Raw genomic sequence first — 23,695 nt, 5'->3', positions numbered from 1 at the left:
AAGAAGAAGAAGAAGAAGAAGAAGAAGAAGAAGAAGAAGAAGAAGAAGAAGAAGAAGAAGAAGAAGAAGAAGAAGAAGAAGAAGAAGAAGAAGAAGAAGAAGAAGAAGAAGAAGAAGCAGAAGAAGAAGCAGAAAGAAGAAGAAGAAGAAGAAGCAGAAAGAAGAAGAAGAAGAAGCAGAAAGAAGAAGAAGCAGAAGAGGAAGACGAAGAAGAAGAAGAAGAAGAAGAAGAAGAAGAAGAAGAAGAAGAAGAAGAAGAAGAAGAAGAAGAAGAAGAAGAAGAAGAAGAAGAAGAAGAAGAAGAAGAAGAAGAAGAAGAAGCAGAAGAAGCAGAAGAAGAAGAAGAAGAAGAAGAAGAAACCGAGATTGCTTAACTATGCAAAGTGGGATTTGTTCCTCGAATTTTGTTGATGTTTTCATTTTATTTTTGACATAGGTGCTAATTACGAAAATAAATTCAGCAAAACACATCCTATTGAGACAAAGAAGAGGCAGGCTGTAAGTTTTGGTATGTGTCCAGGTGGGTGAATGTTGTCAGCCCGTGTGAAACACTGAACAGATTGGTGGTGGACCGTGGGTTCCTTTAATTAACGTTGCTGAATCGGCCTCGCATGACTCATTTTGGTTCTCAAGACAATATAAACTTTCGATGATGAAAAATGTAGCCCAAGTCAAGTTTTGTGTGCATGTAACATATCTCTTTCGGTCTGTACGCTCTCTCTCTCTCTCTCTCTCTCTCTCTCTCTCTCTCTCTCTCTCTCTCTCTCTCTCTCTCTCTCTTTTTTTTCTCTCTCTCGCTCTTACTCTCTCCTCTTCTCGTGTGAACAGTGGAAATGGCATGGCTCAGTGTACTGTTTCACAAACGTTGTCAGGTGATGCTGAGGTTCGCCACATAATTCCTGTAAAGCGGTTTAGCTGTGGCCGTATCAGTGACCTTTGTCCGTAATTAAGGCTTTCCAACAAACACCGGGAGAAAAGTGATAGCAGTGAAAATTGCAGGTTGAAAGTGCGACCACCAAAGGACCCGACAAAGTGGTGTCACATTCTGACAACAGCTAGGTTGTAAACTATCTTTATCCCCGAGTACGCAGTACTAGGGTCCTGCAGACTTTAATTGTGTGTCTGTCTGTTCGTCTCGACTTAACAGCTTATTGCTGGGAAACTACTGGGCGCAGTTCGTTCAAAAGTTGATACACTAACTTGATAATAGGTCCGATTGATCGTATTAAAACTTCATAATGTTACCTGGGACCTAAATGCGAAATATTCCACAAAAACGACTCTTAACGGGGGGAGGTTTGGCGGTGGGAGTACAACTGCCGTGCAGCTAATGGAACAGCCAGCTAGCTGGTGCGAATCACGTCCGCCAAAGTGATCCGGGATCGATTCCCGGCATGGGCGGTCTATATTTTTTAAATTTTTTTTTAATTCTTGTTTACTATTGTTTATTATGAACGTTTTAATGTTTTATTTCACTCTAATAATTTTTTTAATTGTGTAAAATAAATAAATAATTATTATTATTTATTTTTTTTTTTTTAAATCCAAGTGACCCGGGTTCGATTCCCGGCATGGGCGGTCTATTTTTGTTTTATTTATTTATTTTTTTTTTAATTCTTGTTTACTTGCGTGCGTGTACCACTGCGCGAGGAGTATAGGCATTTGAGTTCACTGGCGAATGTCAGATTTGTTGGCTTGGAGGAAAGCGTTTCCGACTATGGCCAAAGGGATCCGGGTTCGATTCCCGGCATGGGCGGTCTATTTTTTTAATTTTTTACTTTATTTTGTTTTAATAAATTCTTGTTTACTATTGTTTATTATGAACGTTTTAATGTTTTATCCCCGACTTGGGCTCAGCAGACTTTAATTGTGTGTCGAGCTATCGAGTGAAAGGGAAAGCATCGTGGTTCAGCGTCCGACCATATTCGCTTCTAAAATGCGGACTTGATCGAATCTTAAACGTGCACAAGACAAAAACTTTCATACTGGGGGAGCGAGCCAGTCTGAAGAGTACTCGGGTCCAGCGCGAGCATTTTTTTTATTCAGGTTGAAACTGGAAATTCAATGATCCTAGTGATGTACTGTTTGCGGTTTATTTGAGCTGACAGACAGAGGATAGAGACGGAGCATTCACGATTCTAAGTGAGTTGGGACACGTGCACACCGTGCAGGGCTGGACCTAGTGTATTAGAGGGAGAGGCTTCCAAAAAAAGGCAAGTGTACAGGGGCTGGTCAGGCGGGGGGGGGGGGGGGCGGTTGTGTGTGTGGGGGGGCGGTTGTGTGTGTGTGTGGGGGGGAGGGTCTTTGGTTCCTTGTCCCCACCCCCAGCTGCTGTTGAAATTTAGCATTTGATAGGGGGTATTTTGGGTCTATCCTTGAGAGAAAATGGTAGAGTTGCCGGGTAAGGGTATGGGGGGGGGGGGTGGGGTGGAAGGCTTCCGGAACGTAAGACCCACCCACCCCTCCCCTCCCCATAGATCCAGCCACCCCCCGCGGGTTAGGGGGAAGAATTTACCCGATGCTCCCCAGCATGTCGTAAGAGGCGACTAACGGATTCTGTTTCTCTTTTTACCCTTGGTGTTTCTTGTATAGAATATAGTCAATTTTTGTAAAGATTTTAGTCAAGCAGTATGTAAGAAATGTTAAGTCCTTTGTACTGGAAACTTGCATTCTCCCAGTAAGGTAATACATTGTACTACGTTGCAAGCCCCTGGAGCACATTTTTGATTAGTGCTTTTGTGAACAAGAAACAATTGACAAGTGGCTCTATCCCCTTTCCCCCCTTTCCCCGTCGCGATATAACCTTCGTGGTTGAAAACGACGTTAAACACCAAATAAAGAAAGAAAGATAGATCCAGCCCCTTTGAGTTCAACCGGCGGTTCCATGTTTTGCTTGTTGTTGATTCTAAATATGCTCATACGGTAGTGTGCCATATAGTTGTTGAATAAAACAATGTTAGAACTAACCAACATCTTTTTGACCAGCCCACTGCGTCTCTTGGTGTCAAACTTTTCCACCACAAGGTTATAGTTTGCTGTTGATTCTAAATATGGTCATAATGTATTGTACCAATTAATTGTTGAAAAAAAAACACACCCTGTTCACCCAGGGTTGGAGAGTAAATTTGATCTCTGGCTAGTAAATTTTGAGAAGCACCTTTTTTTTTTTTTAACTTTCAGGGCTGCTGTTTAATCTGATACTCTCTTGTTGTCCAACTTGTCCACTACAAGGTTATACGTAGCTTGCTGTTGATTCTAAATGTGCTCATACCAATGAAATGTTCAATGAAATCCTGTTTAATCCAATACCTTTTTGACCAGCCCACTGAGCCTCTTGGTGTCCATAGAGGAGGTGCCCGTGCCCTGTCTGTCCAGGCTGACGTTGGACGCACCTCTGCTCATCAGCTGGTCCTCGCTCTGAAGGTGCTCGGACACTGCTGCGGTCGCCATCTCACTTGCATGGAGCGCGCTCACCCCGTGCAGCCCTGTGAACTGTTTGAGAACGTTCCACACGATTTTAGTTTTTTTTAAGGTCAAATACAATACAATACCATATTATTTAATCAAATAACCTATACTGTTCAAAAAAAGAAACGCATAGCTGCTACTTGCCAAATTTGTTTTATTTTTCGAAAAAATTAACAGAAAATCCAATATTTAGATTATTTGTTTGAAATTTGGTATGGACACAGTTGAATGCACACACAGTTCATTTGCATCTTCAAATCAATCAGTCAATCAATACGATTGGGTGCCGAGGCTGTCAAGTCAGTAGGGGGTGTGACTGCCTTGAGCAGCAACAACTGCCCGGCACCTTCTGGGCATGGACTGGATCAGATGCCGGATATCTTGCTGTGGGATGGTGTCCCACTCCTCCTGAAGTGCCTGCAATAGATCGCGGTGATTTGCCGGCGCTTCTTCTCGCCTGCGCACACGTCTGTCCAATTCATCCCAGAGGTGTTCTATCGGGTTCATGTCTGGCGACATGGATGGCCAGGGAAGCACCTGGACATGGTGGTCGGTGAGGAACTGGGTGGTGAGTCGTGCTGTGTGCGGGCGAGCGTTGTCCTGCTGGAATATGGCATCCTGGTCAGCCAGAAGAGGAAGGGCGTGTGGGCGCAGAATTTCCTCCACGTATCGCTGGGCAGTTATGCGCCCTTGGACGTGCACCAGGGTGCTCCTTCCAGCGGTATTGATCGCCCCCCACACCATGACGCCTCCACCACCATGAACGGGTGCCTCATCCACACAGTTGGGCGCGTAACGTTCGTTTACTCTCCGGTAGACCCTCCTCCGACCATCATGTCGCTGGAGCAGGAAGTAGGACTCGTCGCTGAACCACACGTGTCTCCAGTGATTCCGGACGGTCCAGCGAAGGTGCTGGTTGCCCCACTGCACTCGGTTCTGGCGATGGCGGCGGGTGTGGACAGCTCCTCTGTGAGGTCTGCGAGCTCTCAAACCAGCTTCATGCAGGCGGTTCCGCACGGTCTGGTCCGATAATCGGTGTGGCCCGGGGAGAGCCTGGACAGAAGATGAGGCCGACAGGAAACGATTCCGGAGGTGGCGGAGCCGTATGAAGCGGTCGTGAGCAGCAGTTGTCGCCCTTGGTCTTCCCGCTCGTGGCAAGTCAGCAACGGAGCCAGTGGCTTGAAACCTGACCCACAGTCTACTGATGGTGCTCTGGGACACGTGGAAGTGCCTGGCGATTGCACTTTGACTTTGGCCTGCTTGTAAACGACCCAATGCAATTTGGCGGTCTTCTCTGCTCAATCGGGCCATCTTTCGTCGCTGAATTGTCGTCTGATTTCTTTGTGGCGAACAATCCGCTTTTATGGGTTTTGGAAGACATGGTGAGAGCTCAATATTCCCCGAGTTTCACGAGATTACACTGAAGCATGACGAGTGGTCATGCCAAATGAGCAATTTTGACATTGTAGCCACTGATAACGCATGCGTCACGTGCAGAGCTCACTTGTGGCAATGGACGAAAGGTCGACGACCAGATAAACATTTTCTGCAGTTTGGTGGATATCCTTGTAGCCAAATAACTAAATTAACCAAATATTACAAGCTATGCGTTTCTTTTTTTGAACAGTATACAATGCAATACAATTCTACACAAAACAGGGTACCTGCGACGCGAGGCTCCACCTTTGGTAGCTTCTTTATGTATAATTCAAAGCTACAATGTCACATAAAACAGAACATGTACAGAAAACAGAAGTCTTCAATAAAACTAGCGACGCTGGTGCTATGTTTTTGGCTTCAAGAAGATTAAAGAAAACAAGAATGGTAAGCTTATGCAATGTTTGATAACACACAACAGACACATGATTATAACAGATTATGTTTTGTTCAAGTACAAAAGAATTGATCAATCAGTCAATAATAATCAATTGATTAATTCACTTGTGTTATTTTTCTGTTTCGGATTTTAAAATAATAATTACAATATTAATTAACACTCTAATAGCGCGAACCACAGATGTATGAGCTCTTACCGCTGTACATTTTCTATTATTAAGTCTATTAATTAACTCACTTGTCCTATCTTTCTGTTTCAGATTTCAAATAACACATATAGGGCACTGTACAAAGTGGTCGTTTTTCAAGTTACACTTTCTCTTGTGACGTCTGATAAAATGTACCTCATCGTGTTGTCGTTTGAGTTCGTTGTAACCCTCGTTGGTGTCGACGAAGATCTGGGGTAGGGCGTAGAATCGAGCGAGGTGACCCATCTCGTCGATCTGATTCTGTCTCTGCTGGTAGGCGTCCTCCACACGATCTTCGTGACTCACCACACCAGTCTCTTCGTCCTTGTCAACCCGTTCCTGCACTGCACGTGACAAACGTGGAAATGATTAACCTCATTAATTAATGTGAGTACAGTGGAACCCCCCTTTTAAGACCTTCACAAATCTGAGAACATCAGGTCTTAAAAAGGAGGGAGTCTTAAAATGGGGGTACATTTACTGAGGTTATGAACAGAAAGTCTGAAAAGGCAAGGTCTTTAAATTGAGGAAATCTTAAATTGGGGGGGTCTTAACCTGGGGGTTCCTCTGTATTCATTGATGATTGATAATTAATTAGTTGACGATTAACGATTTCATTAACTAATTGATTTATTAACTTATTGATATATATGCGCAACATGCTGTTTACATTGCGATATATTGCTATTTCATATGTTACGTGGATTTCCATTGGTCAATTGGGCAAAACTGAGCTCAGTGCAAAAGTGATATCGACGACATTTCCGTCGATATCAGTTTTGATATCGACGACCTCTTTATTGCTTCCCCACTTCAAAAACAAAAACACCTACATTTAAAAACAAACAAATATATATGAAAATGTAATTATCCCAGAATTTAGTTGAGCAAGTGACTAAAGACTTTTTGAAAGAAAAGACATTTTGAAATACTGAAAAGTACAAGAAAAGAGTGAACAAAAAGAAATAATAATCAGAGGGAGGGATATGGAACAGCCAAACCTGAGACAAATACTTTTGTAATTTCTTTACAGTAAATACAAAATGTCCAGAGAATTAGCAATATATCTAACATTGACTGACTGCGTGACGATATCTTCTGCTATTGGTCTGTTTCGACAGTGATATCAAAATCTCGACCTCCGGTCTTGATTTTGATATCACTGTCTCAACAGACCATAGCAGAAGATATCATCACACAGTCCGTCAATATTGGGCAATATTACACCGGTATTAAACGTTGTAAGCACTACTTTTTTGTGTCTATCTTTTGGGGAAAAAGACAACACACTCACAAAATAGTTACATGATTTCATGCCTGTTCAGCGGTTTCGACTGATTTTGTACAACGTCTTTATCGGCCAATTACGATTCTCATGTTAAGTAAAATGGATTAAGCTTTTTCTCAGTCCCAACAAAACAACAAACGAACGTGTGAAGCAAATTAACTCCTATGTATCTGTATTTATCTTTTATATACTTGTATATCTACTTCTAAAAACCCTGTCACCGACAAAGACTTTGAAAAATACTCTGATTATACAACGCAATATTCATCAAATATGACAAGCACGAAAGAAAATCGTAAACAACATCTATCTAGCAAAAATCTTAAACGGAATGAGGCAGAGCGTTGTTAAGATATCAAATAACCAATTATTCTATCTAACAAAACTCACGTTTATTAGATAAAGACTGGTTGGCACGTCGAGCTATGGCCTTCTTTGCATCCACATTCTTCAGCTTCTTCAGGAGGCTGACACTGCCCTGAAAATGATAAATTATTGTTCAGTAAGTATTTAGAATGTTAAAAAAAAACTTGATTTTGCCAAACGCATCATGTAAGGCGTTTACTTTCTATCAATATGTGTACAAACTGCATTCATGCATTTTTGACTTATGATGGACATACTATCATTTCTCTTATGTATACAACATCTCTTTTATACCATTATCGAACTATTTATGGGTATGTGCTCTTGCAATATATTTTTCTACTGCAAAAACAAAATAAACACACAATAAATAGTGAATACATAATGACATTCACATTTCCACTAAACGAACACAACCAAAATTATAGTTAGTGGTTTGTTCATATCTTTGGCAGTCTTCAAATATACCTTGTTTCCCGTAATATGCTGCCCCCCAACCATCCTTACACTTGGACACGTAGCAATAATCAACAGCCTGGCTGCATCCTGTGCAGTGCTCGAGGTTTTGGTGAATTGTGACCCTCCACCACAGAATGAGTCGCTGGTCACCTTTGCATGATTTTCATATTTTTACTTTTTCATACAGAGCTTTTTATGCTCTATCCAGTGGTGAAAACCGTTTTAGAAAAGAGCAAAAACTGTTTGAGTTATAAGCCTGTGACTAAGGTGACCCTCACACTGTTACCAGACACTCCCCGGACTTGTATTAAGCCTAGCGCAGAACCGCGCGAGGTGACATGCGACTCATTTCGTGGTGGAGGGTCACAATTATTGTTTGTTCTTGCTGGATTTAAGTTTATGAAACTAACTCGAAACTAAATATTTACAAGTTCGTCGAACTTTGTATTAGACGGACATGCAAATAAGGAGACATCAAAACATACTGTACATGACATTTTTCAACGTACCGACTTCACGATGATGATCCATTCATTCTTTAGACTGTCTGCTGCAAGAACCGTACCACGTCTGGAAGAAACAGAAAGCATGACAGAGGTTAAAGATCTTTTTATGCAATTCCTACCTTAAACACATCTGTTGACCGATTTGTGAAAATAACACTGTTCGACATTTAATACGTTGGTTGCACTTAAATTGTAATTCAAGCACTTATTGTTTTTACATGAATTCAACACATACATTGAACTTTGATTCAATGTATAACACATCTATGGATGTTGAATGTTAAAAGTTCCATTTTGGGCCGATACATGTGAAACAGATAAATAAAAACTCAAAGTGAGAGTTACTTATTCTTCTGCACCTTACACTTCATTATCACGAAGAAAAATGGTTTTATATAAATGTCCATTATTGTCTTCTGGTGTTAAGCAAGCCTTTCTGCTCAAACATTTACACGTAAGACTTTAAAAAAGTGCAAATTACAGCAATTTGAAACACGACAGTTGGACTGAGGTTTCGACAACGATACAAGGACAGTGCAAATCACCAAGTTATGGCTGCACACCATCAAAGAACAAGAGGCGAAGCCTTCAAGGCTCCCGTCAGAAATCGACAAACAGTAACACAAACTCAATCACTCCGTCATACATACAAAACACACACTCATACGCACATAGACAGTACAGACGGACACACACACCTTTACAAACAAACACACATACACACACAAACATACACACAAACTCATGCACACACACACACACACACACACACACACACACACACAAACATATACACACACACTCTCTCTCTCAGTCTCTCTTTCTTACACACACACACACGCACACACACACACACACACACACACACACACACACACACACACACACACACGAGTTCACATACACAAACAGTAACAATAACACATGTGCACAAAATGAACACACACACCGCGCGAGAGAGAAAGACTACAGGGAGGCATGACGTCATCAGTGATGCATTAATTGACGTCAAACACTTTTGACCGAGACGTAATCTTCTTATGCGAACTTTAACCATAGACTCGGAAATGTTAAAGTTTCTATCACACACGCACGCACGCACACACGCACACACGCACGCACAGACAGACAAAGTTTAGCATCGCATAGGCTACACTTACGTGAGCCAAAAACAAGTCGCGTAAGGCGAAATAACTACATTTAGTCAAGCTGTGGAACTCACAGAATGAAACTGAACGTAGTCCGCCGCTAGTGCAAAAGGCAGTGAAAGTGACGAGCCTGTTTGGCGCGGTAGCGGTTGCGCTGTGCTTCATAGCACGCTTTACTGTACCTCTCTTCGTTTTAACTTTCTGAGCGTGTTTTTTATCCAAACATATCATATCTATATGTTTTTGGAATCAGGAACCGACAAGGAATAAGATGAAATAGTTTTTAAAACGATTTCGGAAATTTAATTTTAATCATAATTGTTATATTTTTAATTTTCAGAGCTTGTTTTTAATCCGAATATAACATATTTATATGATTTTGGAATCAGAACATGATTAAGAATAAAATAAAAGTACTTTTGGATCGTTTTATAAAATAATAATTTTAATTACAATTTTCAGATTTTTAGTGACCAAAGTCATCAATTAATTTTTAAGCCTCCATGCTGAAATGCAATACCGAAGTCCGGCCTTCGTCGAAAATTGCTTTGCCAAAATTTCAATCAATTTGATTGAAAATTGAGGGTGTGACAGTGCCGCCTCAACTTTTACGAAAAGCCGAATATGACGTCACGAAAGACATATATCCAAAAAATGAAGAAAAAAAAGTCTGGGGATATCATACCCAGAAACTCTCATGTGAAGTTTCATGAAGATTGGCCCAATAGTTTTCTCGGAATCACTTTATAAAAACACACACACAAACATACACACACACACACATACACACACACACACACACACACACACACACACACACACACACACACACACATACACCACGACCCTCGTCTCGATTCCCCCTCTATGTTAAAACATTTAGTCAAAACTTGACTAAATGTAATGAGATGTATATACGTTGCTTATGATTATTCAAAGTAAAATTTACTTACAAATCACCAAATTATGCGCGTCATGAAAGAAAATTTAGATTAATATACGTTGCTAATGATTATTGATAGTATGACTCACTTGAAGTATCTGTAGTTGGCTTTCTTTGGGTTTTCTGAGAGTTTCTCTTTGGGCCAGCCGTCAAGGCATGGCAGGGAGCTGCAACAGTGTAACAAAACTGAGGTGTACAGATGGAAATATCTCCCAAGTTAATGATATATGACTCTGATACATGCACCGCCTAGCAGTGACCTAAAGCCTGTCCTTAACTAGGAGAAGTCGAATACGTGCAGTATACATAGCGAAGCTGGTAGCACGAAGCTTTACCATTGACTTTTCGGTAAAAAGGCATCGCGAAGTCTTCTTCAGGCTGAATTAAGGACGGGTTTTACAAGTATTATCTTGCTGATATGCGAAATTCACTGACATAAAATGTTAAATTGTTCTCCAAATTATGTGTCAGTTTCTTGGAGACATACAGGAGAAGCGACATAATGTTTACGCGACGCCATATTCACATTATGACGTCTTCTCAAACTTGTTTCGCTTTTGATGTCAAAGGTTTTATTTTTGGAGGGCCAGGAAGAGTTGTCTTGGGTTTTTTAAGGGTGTCGATTGTCTAACAGTACTATTCTTTCTGACAGCAACATTTCCATTTTACGACATAGACATTTTGAATCTAGAATTATGTTTTCACACAAACAACATTTAATTTTTTAACGTTTTACACAAAATGAAATAGCAAGAAATAGTATTGAAGCTTTGAATTGCAACGAAGTAAATGGGCATTAGGCTGAAGCAGGACTCACTTGAGGAATGGGTCATCAGTATTGCTGAGTCCTCCAGACATGAACACCTCTACAAAGTCCTGCATCACACACGCAAGAAAGCGCCGTTATGGAAGGTAGTTTGAGATCAGTTCATAAGAAAAATAGAGCCAAACACAGTATGATTATGATATCTACAACAGATAGACTGCCAAAACCAAGTCCCAAAACAAAAACAGGTTAACTATCATGAAATTGTTTCTATTCATTTGACACAAGAAAGTTGAACTAGCATTTTAAGTATTTCTATTGATTAGCCACATCTCATAGGTATAATTGGAGATAATTAAAAAGAATATGTAGAAACTATCTTGTCTATAAAGAGAAATGCATGTGATATAACTTGAAGCTGAATCGTGTCATTAGAAATGAAAGTATATAGTAATGGAAAACTCTCTTCATGTTTATGCTTGTTCTACCTCAACATACCGTGTCAATAAGAAACAGAAGGGGCGGGGATGTAACTCAGTCGGTAGCGCGCTGGATTTGTATCCAGTTGGCCGCTATCAGCGTGAGTTCGTCCCCACGTTCGGCGAGAGATTTATTTCTCAGAGTCAACTTTGTGTGCAGACTCTCCTCGGTGTCCGAACACCCCCCGTGTGTACACGCAAGCACAAGACCAAGTGCGCACGAAAAAGATCCTGTAATCCATGTCAGAGTTCGGTGGGTTATAGAAACACGAAAACACCCAGCACGCTTCCTCCGAAAGCGGCGTATGGGTGCCAAAATGGCGGGGTAAAAAACGGTCATGCACGTAAAATTCCACTCGTGCAAAAAAACACGAGTGTACGTGGAAGTTTCAGCCCACGAACGCAGAAGAAGAAGAAGAAGAATAAGAAACAGAAACTACATTGTATAATTGGAGATACAAAAAAAGGGTTATTCTCCAGAGCTGTGAACAAGTGAAAACCATGTTACGAAGTTGACTTTTTGCTTTACTTAACTGAGACATTTTAACCATACTCATTGATTTCAAACCGGCACGGTTGGCCTAGTGGTAAGGCGTCCGCCCCGTGATCGGGAGGTCGTGGGTTTGAACCCCGGCCGGGTCATACCTAAGACTTTAAAATTGGCAATCTAGTGGCGGCTCCACCTGGCGTCTGGCATTATGGGGTTAGTGCTAGGACTGGTTGGTCCGGTGTCAGAATAATGTGACTGGGTGAGACATGAAGCCTGTGCTGCGACTTCTGTCTTGTGTGTGGCGCACGTTATACTGTCAAAGCAGCACCGCCCTGATATGGCCCTTCGTGGTCGGCTGGGCGTTAAGCAAACAAACAAACAAACAAAAACAAACAAACATTGATTTCATTAATCTAGTTTCATAAATATCCTTGGCCTATATATACAAAATACTTGCACATTTTTTTTGCCTACGTTGAGAAAATTACAAGGGTTTTAAAGTACGTTAACTGCGTAACAATGAAACCAAAGATTGTTACATGGATTTGAACACTGACAATTATAAAAAAAATAAAAAAAATAAATATATACTATTTGTTGTTGTTGCATGTCACTATCATTATATAACTGGAGTATTACTGCAAAAAGTAAAGAGAATAAATTCCATTGCCATTTGATATACGTAATAATCATTTAAAGGACTGAAAATGTATGTCACAAAATGGCACACAGCTCTGGAGAGATACCAATATAGAACAATGTCTGACCGTGTCACTGAGAACGAGGAGCTGCATGTTGTCCTTGGAGATGACGGTGGACTGACGACGTGTCTGGTTGATGATGGCCAGCTCCCCGAAACTGTCGCCACGGTTATAGTACATCACAGTCTTTGCCACGCCTTTGTCCAGGTCCATCACGGACACCAGTGCTGTCGGGCAAAACATTCAAGATATGCAACTAAATTCAAATCAGATAAAATAAATTAAGTTTGGAAGATTCGTTTACCAGCCAGGGACACACACACACACACACACACACACACACACACACACACACACACACACACACACACACACACACACACACACACACACACACACACACACATGTCGGCTGGTAATATCAATAGACAAGTACAAGGCCCATAGTGTTAACTGCCTCCTGTCGTCCGCTTCTTTCACGAACTTAATTTCAAACATCAGCTGACTAAAGGGATATCAAAGATTTTATTTTTGAAAGCCAAATTTCGAGACAGCACGATTCAATTTGTAGCTTTCATGTGATCAAAAGTCAACCTCGTTAATAAATGTCACGTGTTTGCTTCATTATTGTGCATAAACAAAATCAGTTTGAGATTGAGGGCGACAGAGACGTCACATATGTGACCCTCCACCACGGAATGAGTCGCATGTCACCTCGCGCGGTTCTGCGCTAGGCTTAATATAAATCTGGGGGGGGGGGGGGGGGGGGTCAGGTATCACTGTGAGGGTCACCTTAATCACAGGCTTATAACTCGAAAAGTGTTCGCTCTTTTCTAAAACGGTTTTCACCACTGGATAGAGCATACACAACTCTTTGGGAAAATGTCAACATATGAAAATCATGCGAAGATGACATGCGACTCATTCCGTGGTGGAGGGTCACATATGTGGTTCAAATCATTGGAGTTGATTGCATCGGAAGAGTTAAGCAGGTGAAACCAATACACTATGCTTTGATCAATACCCTACCTGAGCCGGAAAGGACGAAGTAGAAGCACATTGGCAGATGTCCCTCCCTGACGATAACCCGCTTAGCACCGTAACTACAACATAAGAAGGCACAGAATAGTAAGAATCACGTAAAAAAATCTTCATCGTGTTATGATCGAGTTAACCACAGTTTGTTTACTCAGGCTTTAACTGACAACAAGAGCATTCTTTCAACGTGTACATGATGATGCCCAAAAAGGTCGAGCGTTTCTGTTTCCTATACACAGTGGGGGTTTTGTGTGTTGTTGTGTTTTTGCTTAACTGATTTTGTACCTGACATGACACCTATGTCAAGTTGCGGACCTAGTTCAACACAATCATAGCAACCAAAGATTACTCTCGTCAGGTAGCAGAAGTTCTGTTGGTTGTGATAAGTGAAACTGGTAGGATGCTCTCATCTCATGTAAAATCCTTTACATATATGTGGTTATACTTATGATTGTTTTACACTGGAGGGAAATTATCTTTAAGATGAACCAAATGAGTATTTAATTCAAAACAGATAGAACGTTAACGTTTCAAAACCAAGAATCCAAATTCATAAACATCAGCTGACTAAAGGGATATCAAAGATTTTATTTTTGAAAGCCATATTTCGAGACAGCACGATTCAATTTGTAGCTTTCATGTGATCAAAAGTCAACCTCGTTGATAAATGTCACGTGTTTGCTTCATTATTGTGTAGACAAGTAAAAACAAAAATGCTTCAGTTTGAGATTGAAGGTGACAGAGACGTTACACTTGTGGTTCATATCGGTACTCGAGCGTTTTCATTTAAAACGTCTTGTTTCTGTTTAAATTAAAACGCTCCAGTACCTTACCATTCTCGTTTGATTTTTTTGTTTTTATTAAAATGAGCATTTGTTTTCAATGTGCAACAGATATAATAATAATAATAATAATAATAATGCAAACTTTTATAGCGCTATTCTAGAAAAATGTCTACTCTTAGCGCTTTACAATACATACATCGACAAGCATACTATACACGCACAGGCAAAGAAACCGACCAAACATAACCAACAAACTATACATGCACAGGCAAAGAAAGCGACCAAACATACAATACACGCACAGGCAAGATAACGACCAAACATAAACAAACATACTATGACCAAACATAACCAACATACTATACGCGCGCAGGCAAAGAGAACAATCAGCACATGTAATAATTACTGACAACTAATAATGCAGGCATACAATGACAGTCCAATACACAGCCTAAGCACAAGAACCACAGTAGGCTTCTATATAAAAACGTGTCAACGGTACTATTTACACACACACACAAACAGTGCTGACACAAAGCGCAGAAAATATATATACACGTTATTTTAGGCGCTAGGTAGGGGGTGAGGTGGGGCGGGATGGGGTGGGTGGGGAGATGCTGGAGGGGAAATCACTTGCGCTGAAAGAGGTGTGTTTTGAGATTTGTCTTGAATGTAGTGAGAGAATCTGTGTGTCTGAGAGGCAGTGGTAATCTATTCCAGGTCACAGGGGCTTGATAGGCGAAGGACCTCTCGCCACATGTCTTTGTTTGCACTGTGGGGAGTCGGAAGAGTCGAGTGTCGGCGGCGGAGCGAAGCTGACGAGAGGGGGTGTAGAGATTGAGGAGTTCTGACAAGTATTCTGGGGCAGAACCAGAAACGACGGCAAAAGAAAGAGAGGAGAGTTTGTATTCGATCCTTTTAGTGATTGGCAGCCAGTGTAGAGAGTGAAGAAGGGGTGTGGCGTGTTCATACTTGGAAGATTTGAAGACCAGGCGGGCAGCGTTATTTTGGATCCTTTGAAGTCTATCTAAAAGGTACTTAGGGAGACCGGCCAGAAGAGAATTGCAATAATCTATCTTTGAGAGGACTAAAGAACACACTAACGTTTTGGTTGCATCAGCGGTGAGGTAGTGACGGACTGAACTAATCTTGCGCAGCTCTAGATAGGCGGACTTGCAGATGTTAGAGATGTGTTTTTGGAAAGAGAGAGTTGGATCGAGAGTGACGCCAAGGCTGCGGACAGACGGAGAGAAAGAGATAGGTAGTTCGTTGACAGTGAGAGAGGCAGGAAGAGAAGGGTGATTGAGAAATTTCTTGGGACAGGCCAGCATAACTTCGGTTTTGTCACTATTTAACTGGAGTTTGTTTAAAGACATCCAATCACTGAGGTCCGCAATGCAATCCTGTGTCCGAGATACCAGATCGTCAACTTCAGCAAGGGGGGCAGACTGATGAAGCTGTGTATCATCAGCGAAACTCTCGTGCGACAACGCATGGCGACTGATAACATCGGACACAGGGGAGGCATATAGAACGAAAAGTATGGGGCCAAGCACGGACCCTTGCGGGACACCGTATTGGAGAGCTGAAGGTTGAGATTTGATGCCATTGACACAAACGGTCTGCGTCCGGTTAGTAAGGTACGAACGAACCCAGGAAAGGGCCAGATCATGAACACCAAAGGAGTGCTGCAGCCTGTGGAGCAGAATTTCGTGGTCTATCGTATCGAATGCGCTAGACAAGTCCAGTAGTGTTAGAATGGAGACCTGATTTTCGTCAAAGCTAAGAAGGATGTCGTTTACAATCTTCAGAAGTGCTGTCTCAGTACTATGGTTTTTCCTGTATGCAGACTGATGGGTGTTGAGAAGGTGGTTTTGCTCTAGGTGAGTGAGAAGTTGTGAAAGGACAATTTTTTCAGTGATTTTTGAAAGGAATGACAAGTTCGAAACGGGCCTAAAGTTTTTCAAGGAATTCTTGTCAAGTGAAGGTTTTTTGATGAGGGGCCTAACTATTGCAGGTTTGAATTCATCTGGGAATGAGCCGGAAGTCAGAGAGTCGTTGATGACGTGAGTGAGGTATGGAAGAAGGTCATCAATACAATCACACAGCAGAGAGGACGGAATGGGGTCAAGCTCGCACGTTTTCGGACTAGCGCCTAAACACACCTTTTTTACAAACTCGCTGGTGACAGGCTCAAAACGCTGCAGGGCTGGACCACAATACATCCTATCGGCAACCGGTGAAGGCGGGACAACAGCAGAATCAAGCTTCTCGCGAATAAGCGCGATCTTCGCAGTGAAAAAGTCAGCGAACTTCTGGGGAAGCTCATGTACAGAGAACATAGTGGGAAGAGGGGAACAAGTCACCTTGCCTAAGATGTCATTGGTGACACTAAACAGCTGTTTGACTGAGGTGCATGCGAGTATTTTGGATGAGAAGAATGCAGACTTAGCATATGTGATGAAACGTTTCGTGCCATCTGTCCCGAACACACACCCACACACACACACACACACACACACACACACACACACACACACACACACACACACACACACACACACACACACACACACACACACACTCATTCACACGCACGCACGCATACACACACACACACTCATTCACGCACTCACTCACACACACACACACACACACACACACACACACACACAAACACACACACTCATTTACACACACACACACACACACACACTCATTCACACGCACGCACGCATACACACACACACACACTCATTCACGCAGTCACTCACTCACACACACACACACACACACACACACACACACACACACACACACACACACACACACACACACACACGCACACACACACTCCCATACGTGTTACGTTTCTAAATAAAAATAATAATGCAGAAAAAGGAGCCTCCAACAAAACCAAGCATTCAATGACCTTCACGATGACAAAACTAACACCTACATTTGGGGAGAAAATACAACCTCAACAACAAGAAGTTAACAAGTCGCGTAAGGCGAAAATACAATATTTAGTCAAGTAGCTGTCGAACTCACAGAATGAAACTGAACGCAATGCCATTTTTCAGCAAGACCGTATACTCGTGGCATCGTCAGTCCACCGCTCATGGCAAAGGCAGTGAAATTGACAAGAAGAGCGGGGTAGTAGTTGCGCTAAGAAGGATAGCACGCTTTTCTGTACCTCTCTTTGTTTTAACTTTCTGAGCGTGTTTATAATCCAAACATATCATATCTATATGTTTTTGGAATCAGGAACCGACAAGGAATAAGATGAAAGTGTTTTGAAATTGATTTCGACAATTTAATTTTGATAATAATTTTTATATATTTAATTTTCAGAGCTTGTTTTTAATCCGAATATAACATATTTATATGTTTTTGGAATCAGCAAATGATGGAGAATAAGATAAACGTAAATTGGGATTGTTTTATAAATTTTTATTTTTTTTTACAATTTTCAGATTTTTAATGACAAGAGTCATTAATTAATTTTTAAGCCACCAAGCTGAAATGCAATACCGAAGTCCGGGCTTTGTCGAAGATTACTTGACCAAAATTTCAACCAATTTGGTTGAAAAATGAATGCGTGACAGTGCCGCCTCAACTTTCACGAAAAGCCGGATATGACGTCATCAAAGACATTTATCAAAAAAATGAAAAAAACGTTCGGGGATTTCATACCCAGGAACTCTCATGTCAAATTTCATAAAGATCGGTCCAGTAGTTTAGTCTGAATCGCTCTACACACACACACAGACAGACAGACAGACACACGCACATACACCACGACCCTCGTTTCGATTCCCCCTCGATGTTAAAATATTTAGTCAAAACTTGACTAAATATAAAAACAAAAGTAAAGGACAATTACAAGAAAAAGAATTTAGGGATTTGGGACGATAAATAAAAACAATAACGGTCTTACGACACTTTTTAACACGCACCAACGACCAGCGCCTATAACTATCGAACTTCGGACCCCCTTCTCCATCGTGCCAACTCCCAACCAACTAACCCCCCCACACACACACACACACACACACACAAACACACACGTGCGAGCGTCCAGCACCCAAAACCATCGAACTTTAGACCCACCTTACCCCCAGCCCCCTAAACACACACACACACACACATACACACACACACACACACACACACACACACATGCCTTCCCAGCAAAACTTCCTTCCAGAAAATTCTACGACAGCCCGCGGGCGATGCTGATCTGAAAGTGAAATGGGGAAGGAAAGGCGGTGGCAAAAATCAAAAGCTGGACGGGAAAGATAGAGTTTGCCCTGTCTCTCTCTTTGATAAAGATTTCAATTAAGACGCCTTGGTCGCAAAGATGGAAGGTCTCCGGATGGCATGAAACGGGGGGGGGGGGGGGGGGGTGGTGGTGGTGGGTAGACTGAGTTGGAGGGAGGGGGGTAGCAGCAACAGCTGCGGACAACAGCTCCAGGGCCCCGACGTTCTAAATTGATTTTGGGTCAATGAGAGAAGGAGCGAAACACACTAAACTGTCCCTGAGTTCAGCTGCAATCGTTCGCCTGGTGTTGGGTGTCTTGGCGGTTTGGTCGGGGAGTTTCGGTCACAATGTAATCGGTGGATTATTTCATCTTTTTTTCCTGATCCGTTATTTTTTGTTCTTACTTTTTGTATTCGTCGAAAGTTTTACAATAACTCAGGTTTAACAATGTCAAAGATGAAATCCAAAACAGAAGCAATGCTGACGTTTTAAAATCAAGATTCGAAAACACAAGAAAGGTAGTTAATGGAACGTTTCATTATAATTAAACGTTCTATTAAGTAAGCTTTCTTGATTTTTGTGTGTACTAAAATGCCATGAATGTTTTGGTCTTGTTTACGCCTATTATTTTCATTTTATACTTTTCTGCTCTAACATTTGAAAATTGAACACGAAAAGTCTCACAAAAAAGTGTCATTAATGATCTTTTTCGTGTTTAAAATACGACTGTCTCGCGTAAGAAAGGCCAGACAGACAAACAGCGAAGGAGTTATAGATTGAGGTCACAGATTCAGACGTGGTACAAGAGGAGGAGGATCAGGGAACTATCTAGAGCATACGAACTGTTTAAACCAAACACAAGACACTCTCGCGCAACCTATTATCTACGAGAACAGAACAAATTGACGGCCACTTTATATTTTGGTAGACGCTGAAGTTAGCCTTTAACCGACTTTCCTGTTGGTACCCAGCAAAGATTGATTACGGCTGTGCAACTTGGTTTAATGCTTCATTAAATTCGGACGCTTTTAATGAGAAATGACAGCGACTAAACACACCAAGACGTCACACCGAGACGTGTCTTTCTGACCCTCTTTTTCAAAGTGAGATCTCCGACGTCAAAAACGAAACAAACTTCGTGAAGACACAGTACGTCTTAACGTGAGTAAAGGCGTCACGTAAACATTCAGTCACTTTTTCTGCATGTCTCCCGAGGAACTGACCAAGAACTTCGACAACACAATTTGTCTCCGTGAATTCGTCATATCAGTAGTAGAGAAATACTGGTAAGGTCACCGCCAGGCTATGCATGTATCGGTGTCATTTAAATTTAATGGTTTACAATTCAGTGACCTATCCAAGGCACATACACATATAATGCATCCTGATTGTTCTCTGTGCAAATGGCGACTTTTGTTGTTTTTTGGCTGAATTAATTTCCTCACACCTATGATAATTTGCGATGCTTTTTTTCTAATTCACAGAGAACGTCCAAGTTGCTGATTTATGGATGTGTACAAGTGTAACGATACTCTAATCCCATGTAAAATCATGCACAGGTTTACGGTTGTTCACAAGGTTGTTTAAAATGAAAGGAATTGGTTCTTTTTTGTTATACAATTACTAAGCAAACGGACGAAATCTACTCCGCTAGCAGCTCTCGTCTTATTTGCCATTCTAAATTGTCAGGCTCATGTTACTTTTGTTTTAAATGTGTCATTCTTAAAATTTACGAGTTGTCGTTTTTCGAGTCGTTGTTGAATGTCAAAATATTCGTTCATGATATACTAGAGTTAGCAGTATTTTGACTTGGGGAATTTTCATTTCTAAATAAAGCAAATGCATTGTTTTAGTGTGTCAATATCCATATTTAGCCTATTATCACGGTGGGCATACTTGATTCAACTTGCTATGTCACAGTTGACATCCCATATGTGACCCTCCACCACGAACTGAGTCGCATGTCACCTCGCGCGGTTCTGCGCTAGGCTTAATATAAGTCCGGGGAGTGTGTGATAACAGTGGGAGGATCGCCTTTGTCACAGGCTTATAACTCAAACAGTTTTCGCTCTTTTCTAAAACGGTTTTCACCACTGGATAGAGCATAAAAAAACTCTTTAGGAAAATGTAAAAATATGAATATCACATGCAAAGGTGACATGCGACTCATTTCGTGGTGGAGGGTCACATATGGTGTCGGATTGGTCCTTCCTAAACGGCAGCTGCACCACCATTGCTTTTTTCAACGATTGTTGTCCTTATTTGTCCAGTTTCTAAAACCTTGGAACGCCAGAATTGATATTTAATACTGTAAAAGGGGTGATTCTTAAATAATGCAAAAGTTGTTCTTGAATGCCACATTTATCATTCCTGAGTGTTAAGCGCTGTCGTGCTTGAACCGTAACAGCATTTCATCCTGCAGGCTTGTCCATACCACAGTGCTCTGAGGGACACCACCTGGCCAGAGGAGACAGCGCTACAAAAGAAGCTATACGGCCCCAAAGAGGACTTGGAGAGGACAGCACGTTTCGCCCTGCAGTCCGGACTGACGATCTAACAGCGAACGACAAGAAGAAGAAGAACCGTAACAGCTGCATGTCCGAGATGCCACAAACGCTAGAGTAAATGTAAACGAAGCAAACGCTAACACGAATGTCCGATTCTTCTTTGTTCTTGACATTCGTGGATTGCGAGGTTTGTTATTCAATAATGCAAATGTCGTTCTTGTATACCAAAGTCACTATTCTTGACTGTCGAGAGTAGTCGTACTTAAGATTGCACAACTGAATGCCACGGTCGATTGTTCTTGACGGCTAGACAAATCTAGATTGTCGAAGTTACAATTCTCGGTAGGTGTGAATGGGTCTATTCCTTTGACAGCCGAACAACTCCTTTAATAGCAGCAACCGGAGACGAAGGAATGAAATAAGATCCGGGGCTTTGCTGCCTCGACGCTGGCAGCCAATCACAGACCGCATAGCCCCGTATGTTGCATGACAGCTCTCACAATCTACGGGTCTAATTTGTTGCCTCGAAATTGAACCTTTTTTGCTGTTGCTGTTTGTATTCTCTTTGAGCCGCTCTGCGGTTTTCGCTGACTTTTGTTTTTGCCGCTGAGCTGGTTTGTTTTCAAAATCCTGGGGACGGGGGAGGGGTTGATATTGGCAAACGGAAAAGGCGTTACAGAAAAATGAAGGGATGTTTGCGAACATTGAAGCAGGTTGCCAAACTATGGGTGAACTTCGGTGCTTTTGCAAGACGCTTGGGCTTCTTTTTGTCTTCTTTTTTCTTTCCTTCTTTGAAGAAAGGTGAACAAACTGAGTTCACAATTCGCTTAAAGGATCTTCAAAGCAATTCATCAACATTTGCAGATCCTCCTTGCATTATCATTTCCTAATAAAAATCTGCGAATATTATATTATATTTTTCATCATTTTCTCCCGGACAAATCATTTTTTTCTGAGGATTACGTGTCACTGTATGTCGTGTAGCAGCATGCATAGGGTGTATGAAAATGGTCAGCAAACTGCAAGGCGAATACCTTATTAAACATTGCTGTACTGAACATTGCGTGAGGATGTCATATTTATCACATTTGATTTAAATGGTGTGTCTGCCAGTCCTAAGAGAAAAACGTATGAATATATGGTCAGACCATTTCGTTTTGAGTTTACATCCTGCTACTGTAACATTACACTGTCCTATTCTGGTTTGGATGGAGAGGAATGCCGGAAAATGTACGTGTGAGAAGAAGGACGTTTTGGAATGGGATTTTAAAGTTGAAACAACTGTTTCGTTGTCAAGTGTTTCCACGCTTTGGTTTCCTCGTGTCACCAAATCGGCTCTATGTATTTTTAGGCAGCCCATTGCTATAGTCCCTTTTACTTGTTAGGTCAAATACAAAATATCTGTTGGTTTAGGGTAACCCGACCGACCCTATTTTTTCCCGCCCACCCTAAACTTTGTTTTCATTTCTCAAAAATAACAACAAAATTGGCACATTTTGCGAACCATACCGAGACTAATGGAAGTAACCTCCTTTATAATCAACTAAATCTATTTACAAAAAACAAATTAAAAAGCCGACCTACCGACCCTATCTTGTTTGGCCACGTTACCCCAAAACCAACATATATTTTTGTTTGGCCTTATGCGATCTATACTTTCCCAACTTTAGCTGCCTAGCTTACCAAGAAAGATGATGCAATGCAAAGAGTGAACACATAGCGTCTGGGTTAGCGACTATAATCCAGCCACAGTTTCCACCGCTTTATCTTATTCAAGTATGAATGTCATATTTTCCAAGTGACCTCCGATATTTTGATTAACCTTTTCGTCAAAAGTGGGAGCGAAACCAAGCAAAAGGGCGGACGCGAGATGAGTATCAAAATGCCTGGATGTAGGGCAAACAATTTCAAATTGCCGACAAACCCGACACGGAAGCTGGGGTGTCCTGTTTGCGCGGATTCGCTGAGTATTGGGTTTCGGGTGGTAACGAACTATTTGCCGATACTCCAACTATCTGGCGATGGGCGAATTACATCGATCCGCTTCCCCGAGGAGCGGAGTAATCTGCAGATAAACCCCGACGACAATTTGGAGGGGCTGGTGTGACTAAATAGTGTCTGAGAGACAACATACGGAAAGGGGGAGGAGAGGGCGTGTGGTGGGGGGGGGGGGGTAAATGTCGGAGGAGTTGTCGAGCAGAGAACTGGGGGAGGTAAGGGCGAGGAAAAGAGGGAGAGAGAAGGAGGAGGGGTGGGGGGGGGAGGGACACGATACAAACATGTAACAGGCACAAGTGCGACGGGGGAATACCCAGAATGGGTAGTTTCATTAGAGCCCTATAGTATCCAACTTACACAAAAACTAACATCATAATGCGCAAAATTCAAACCAACACACACAAAACAACAAATCGTTAGAGCGACGGGAGAAGAACACAACACATAACCAACAGTTGTGTACGG

At 41.7% G+C, this 23,695-nt stretch overlaps 1 protein-coding gene across 1 annotated transcript in view; it reads right to left on the bottom strand.

The window, feature by feature from the left end:
- LOC138965232 (uncharacterized) overlaps positions 1-23,695 on the bottom strand; it is a 43,363-nt gene that overhangs the window by 9,741 nt on the left and 9,927 nt on the right. The window contains exons 9-16 of the mRNA XM_070337357.1: positions 13,668-13,741; positions 12,705-12,865; positions 11,020-11,078; positions 10,292-10,369; positions 8,115-8,175; positions 7,171-7,258; positions 5,649-5,836; positions 3,310-3,492 (exon numbers count right to left, since the gene is read on the bottom strand). Coding sequence (XP_070193458.1) covers positions 3,310-3,492; positions 5,649-5,836; positions 7,171-7,258; positions 8,115-8,175; positions 10,292-10,369; positions 11,020-11,078; positions 12,705-12,865; positions 13,668-13,741 — 892 coding nt within the window. The remainder of the gene's footprint in view (positions 1-3,309; positions 3,493-5,648; positions 5,837-7,170; positions 7,259-8,114; positions 8,176-10,291; positions 10,370-11,019; positions 11,079-12,704; positions 12,866-13,667; positions 13,742-23,695) is intronic.

Source organism: Littorina saxatilis, linkage group LG4 (assembly GCF_037325665.1).
Source record: "Littorina saxatilis isolate snail1 linkage group LG4, US_GU_Lsax_2.0, whole genome shotgun sequence".
Taxonomy (NCBI): Eukaryota; Metazoa; Mollusca; class Gastropoda; order Littorinimorpha; family Littorinidae; genus Littorina; species Littorina saxatilis.
This window is presented reverse-complemented; position numbering and strand designations above follow the sequence as displayed.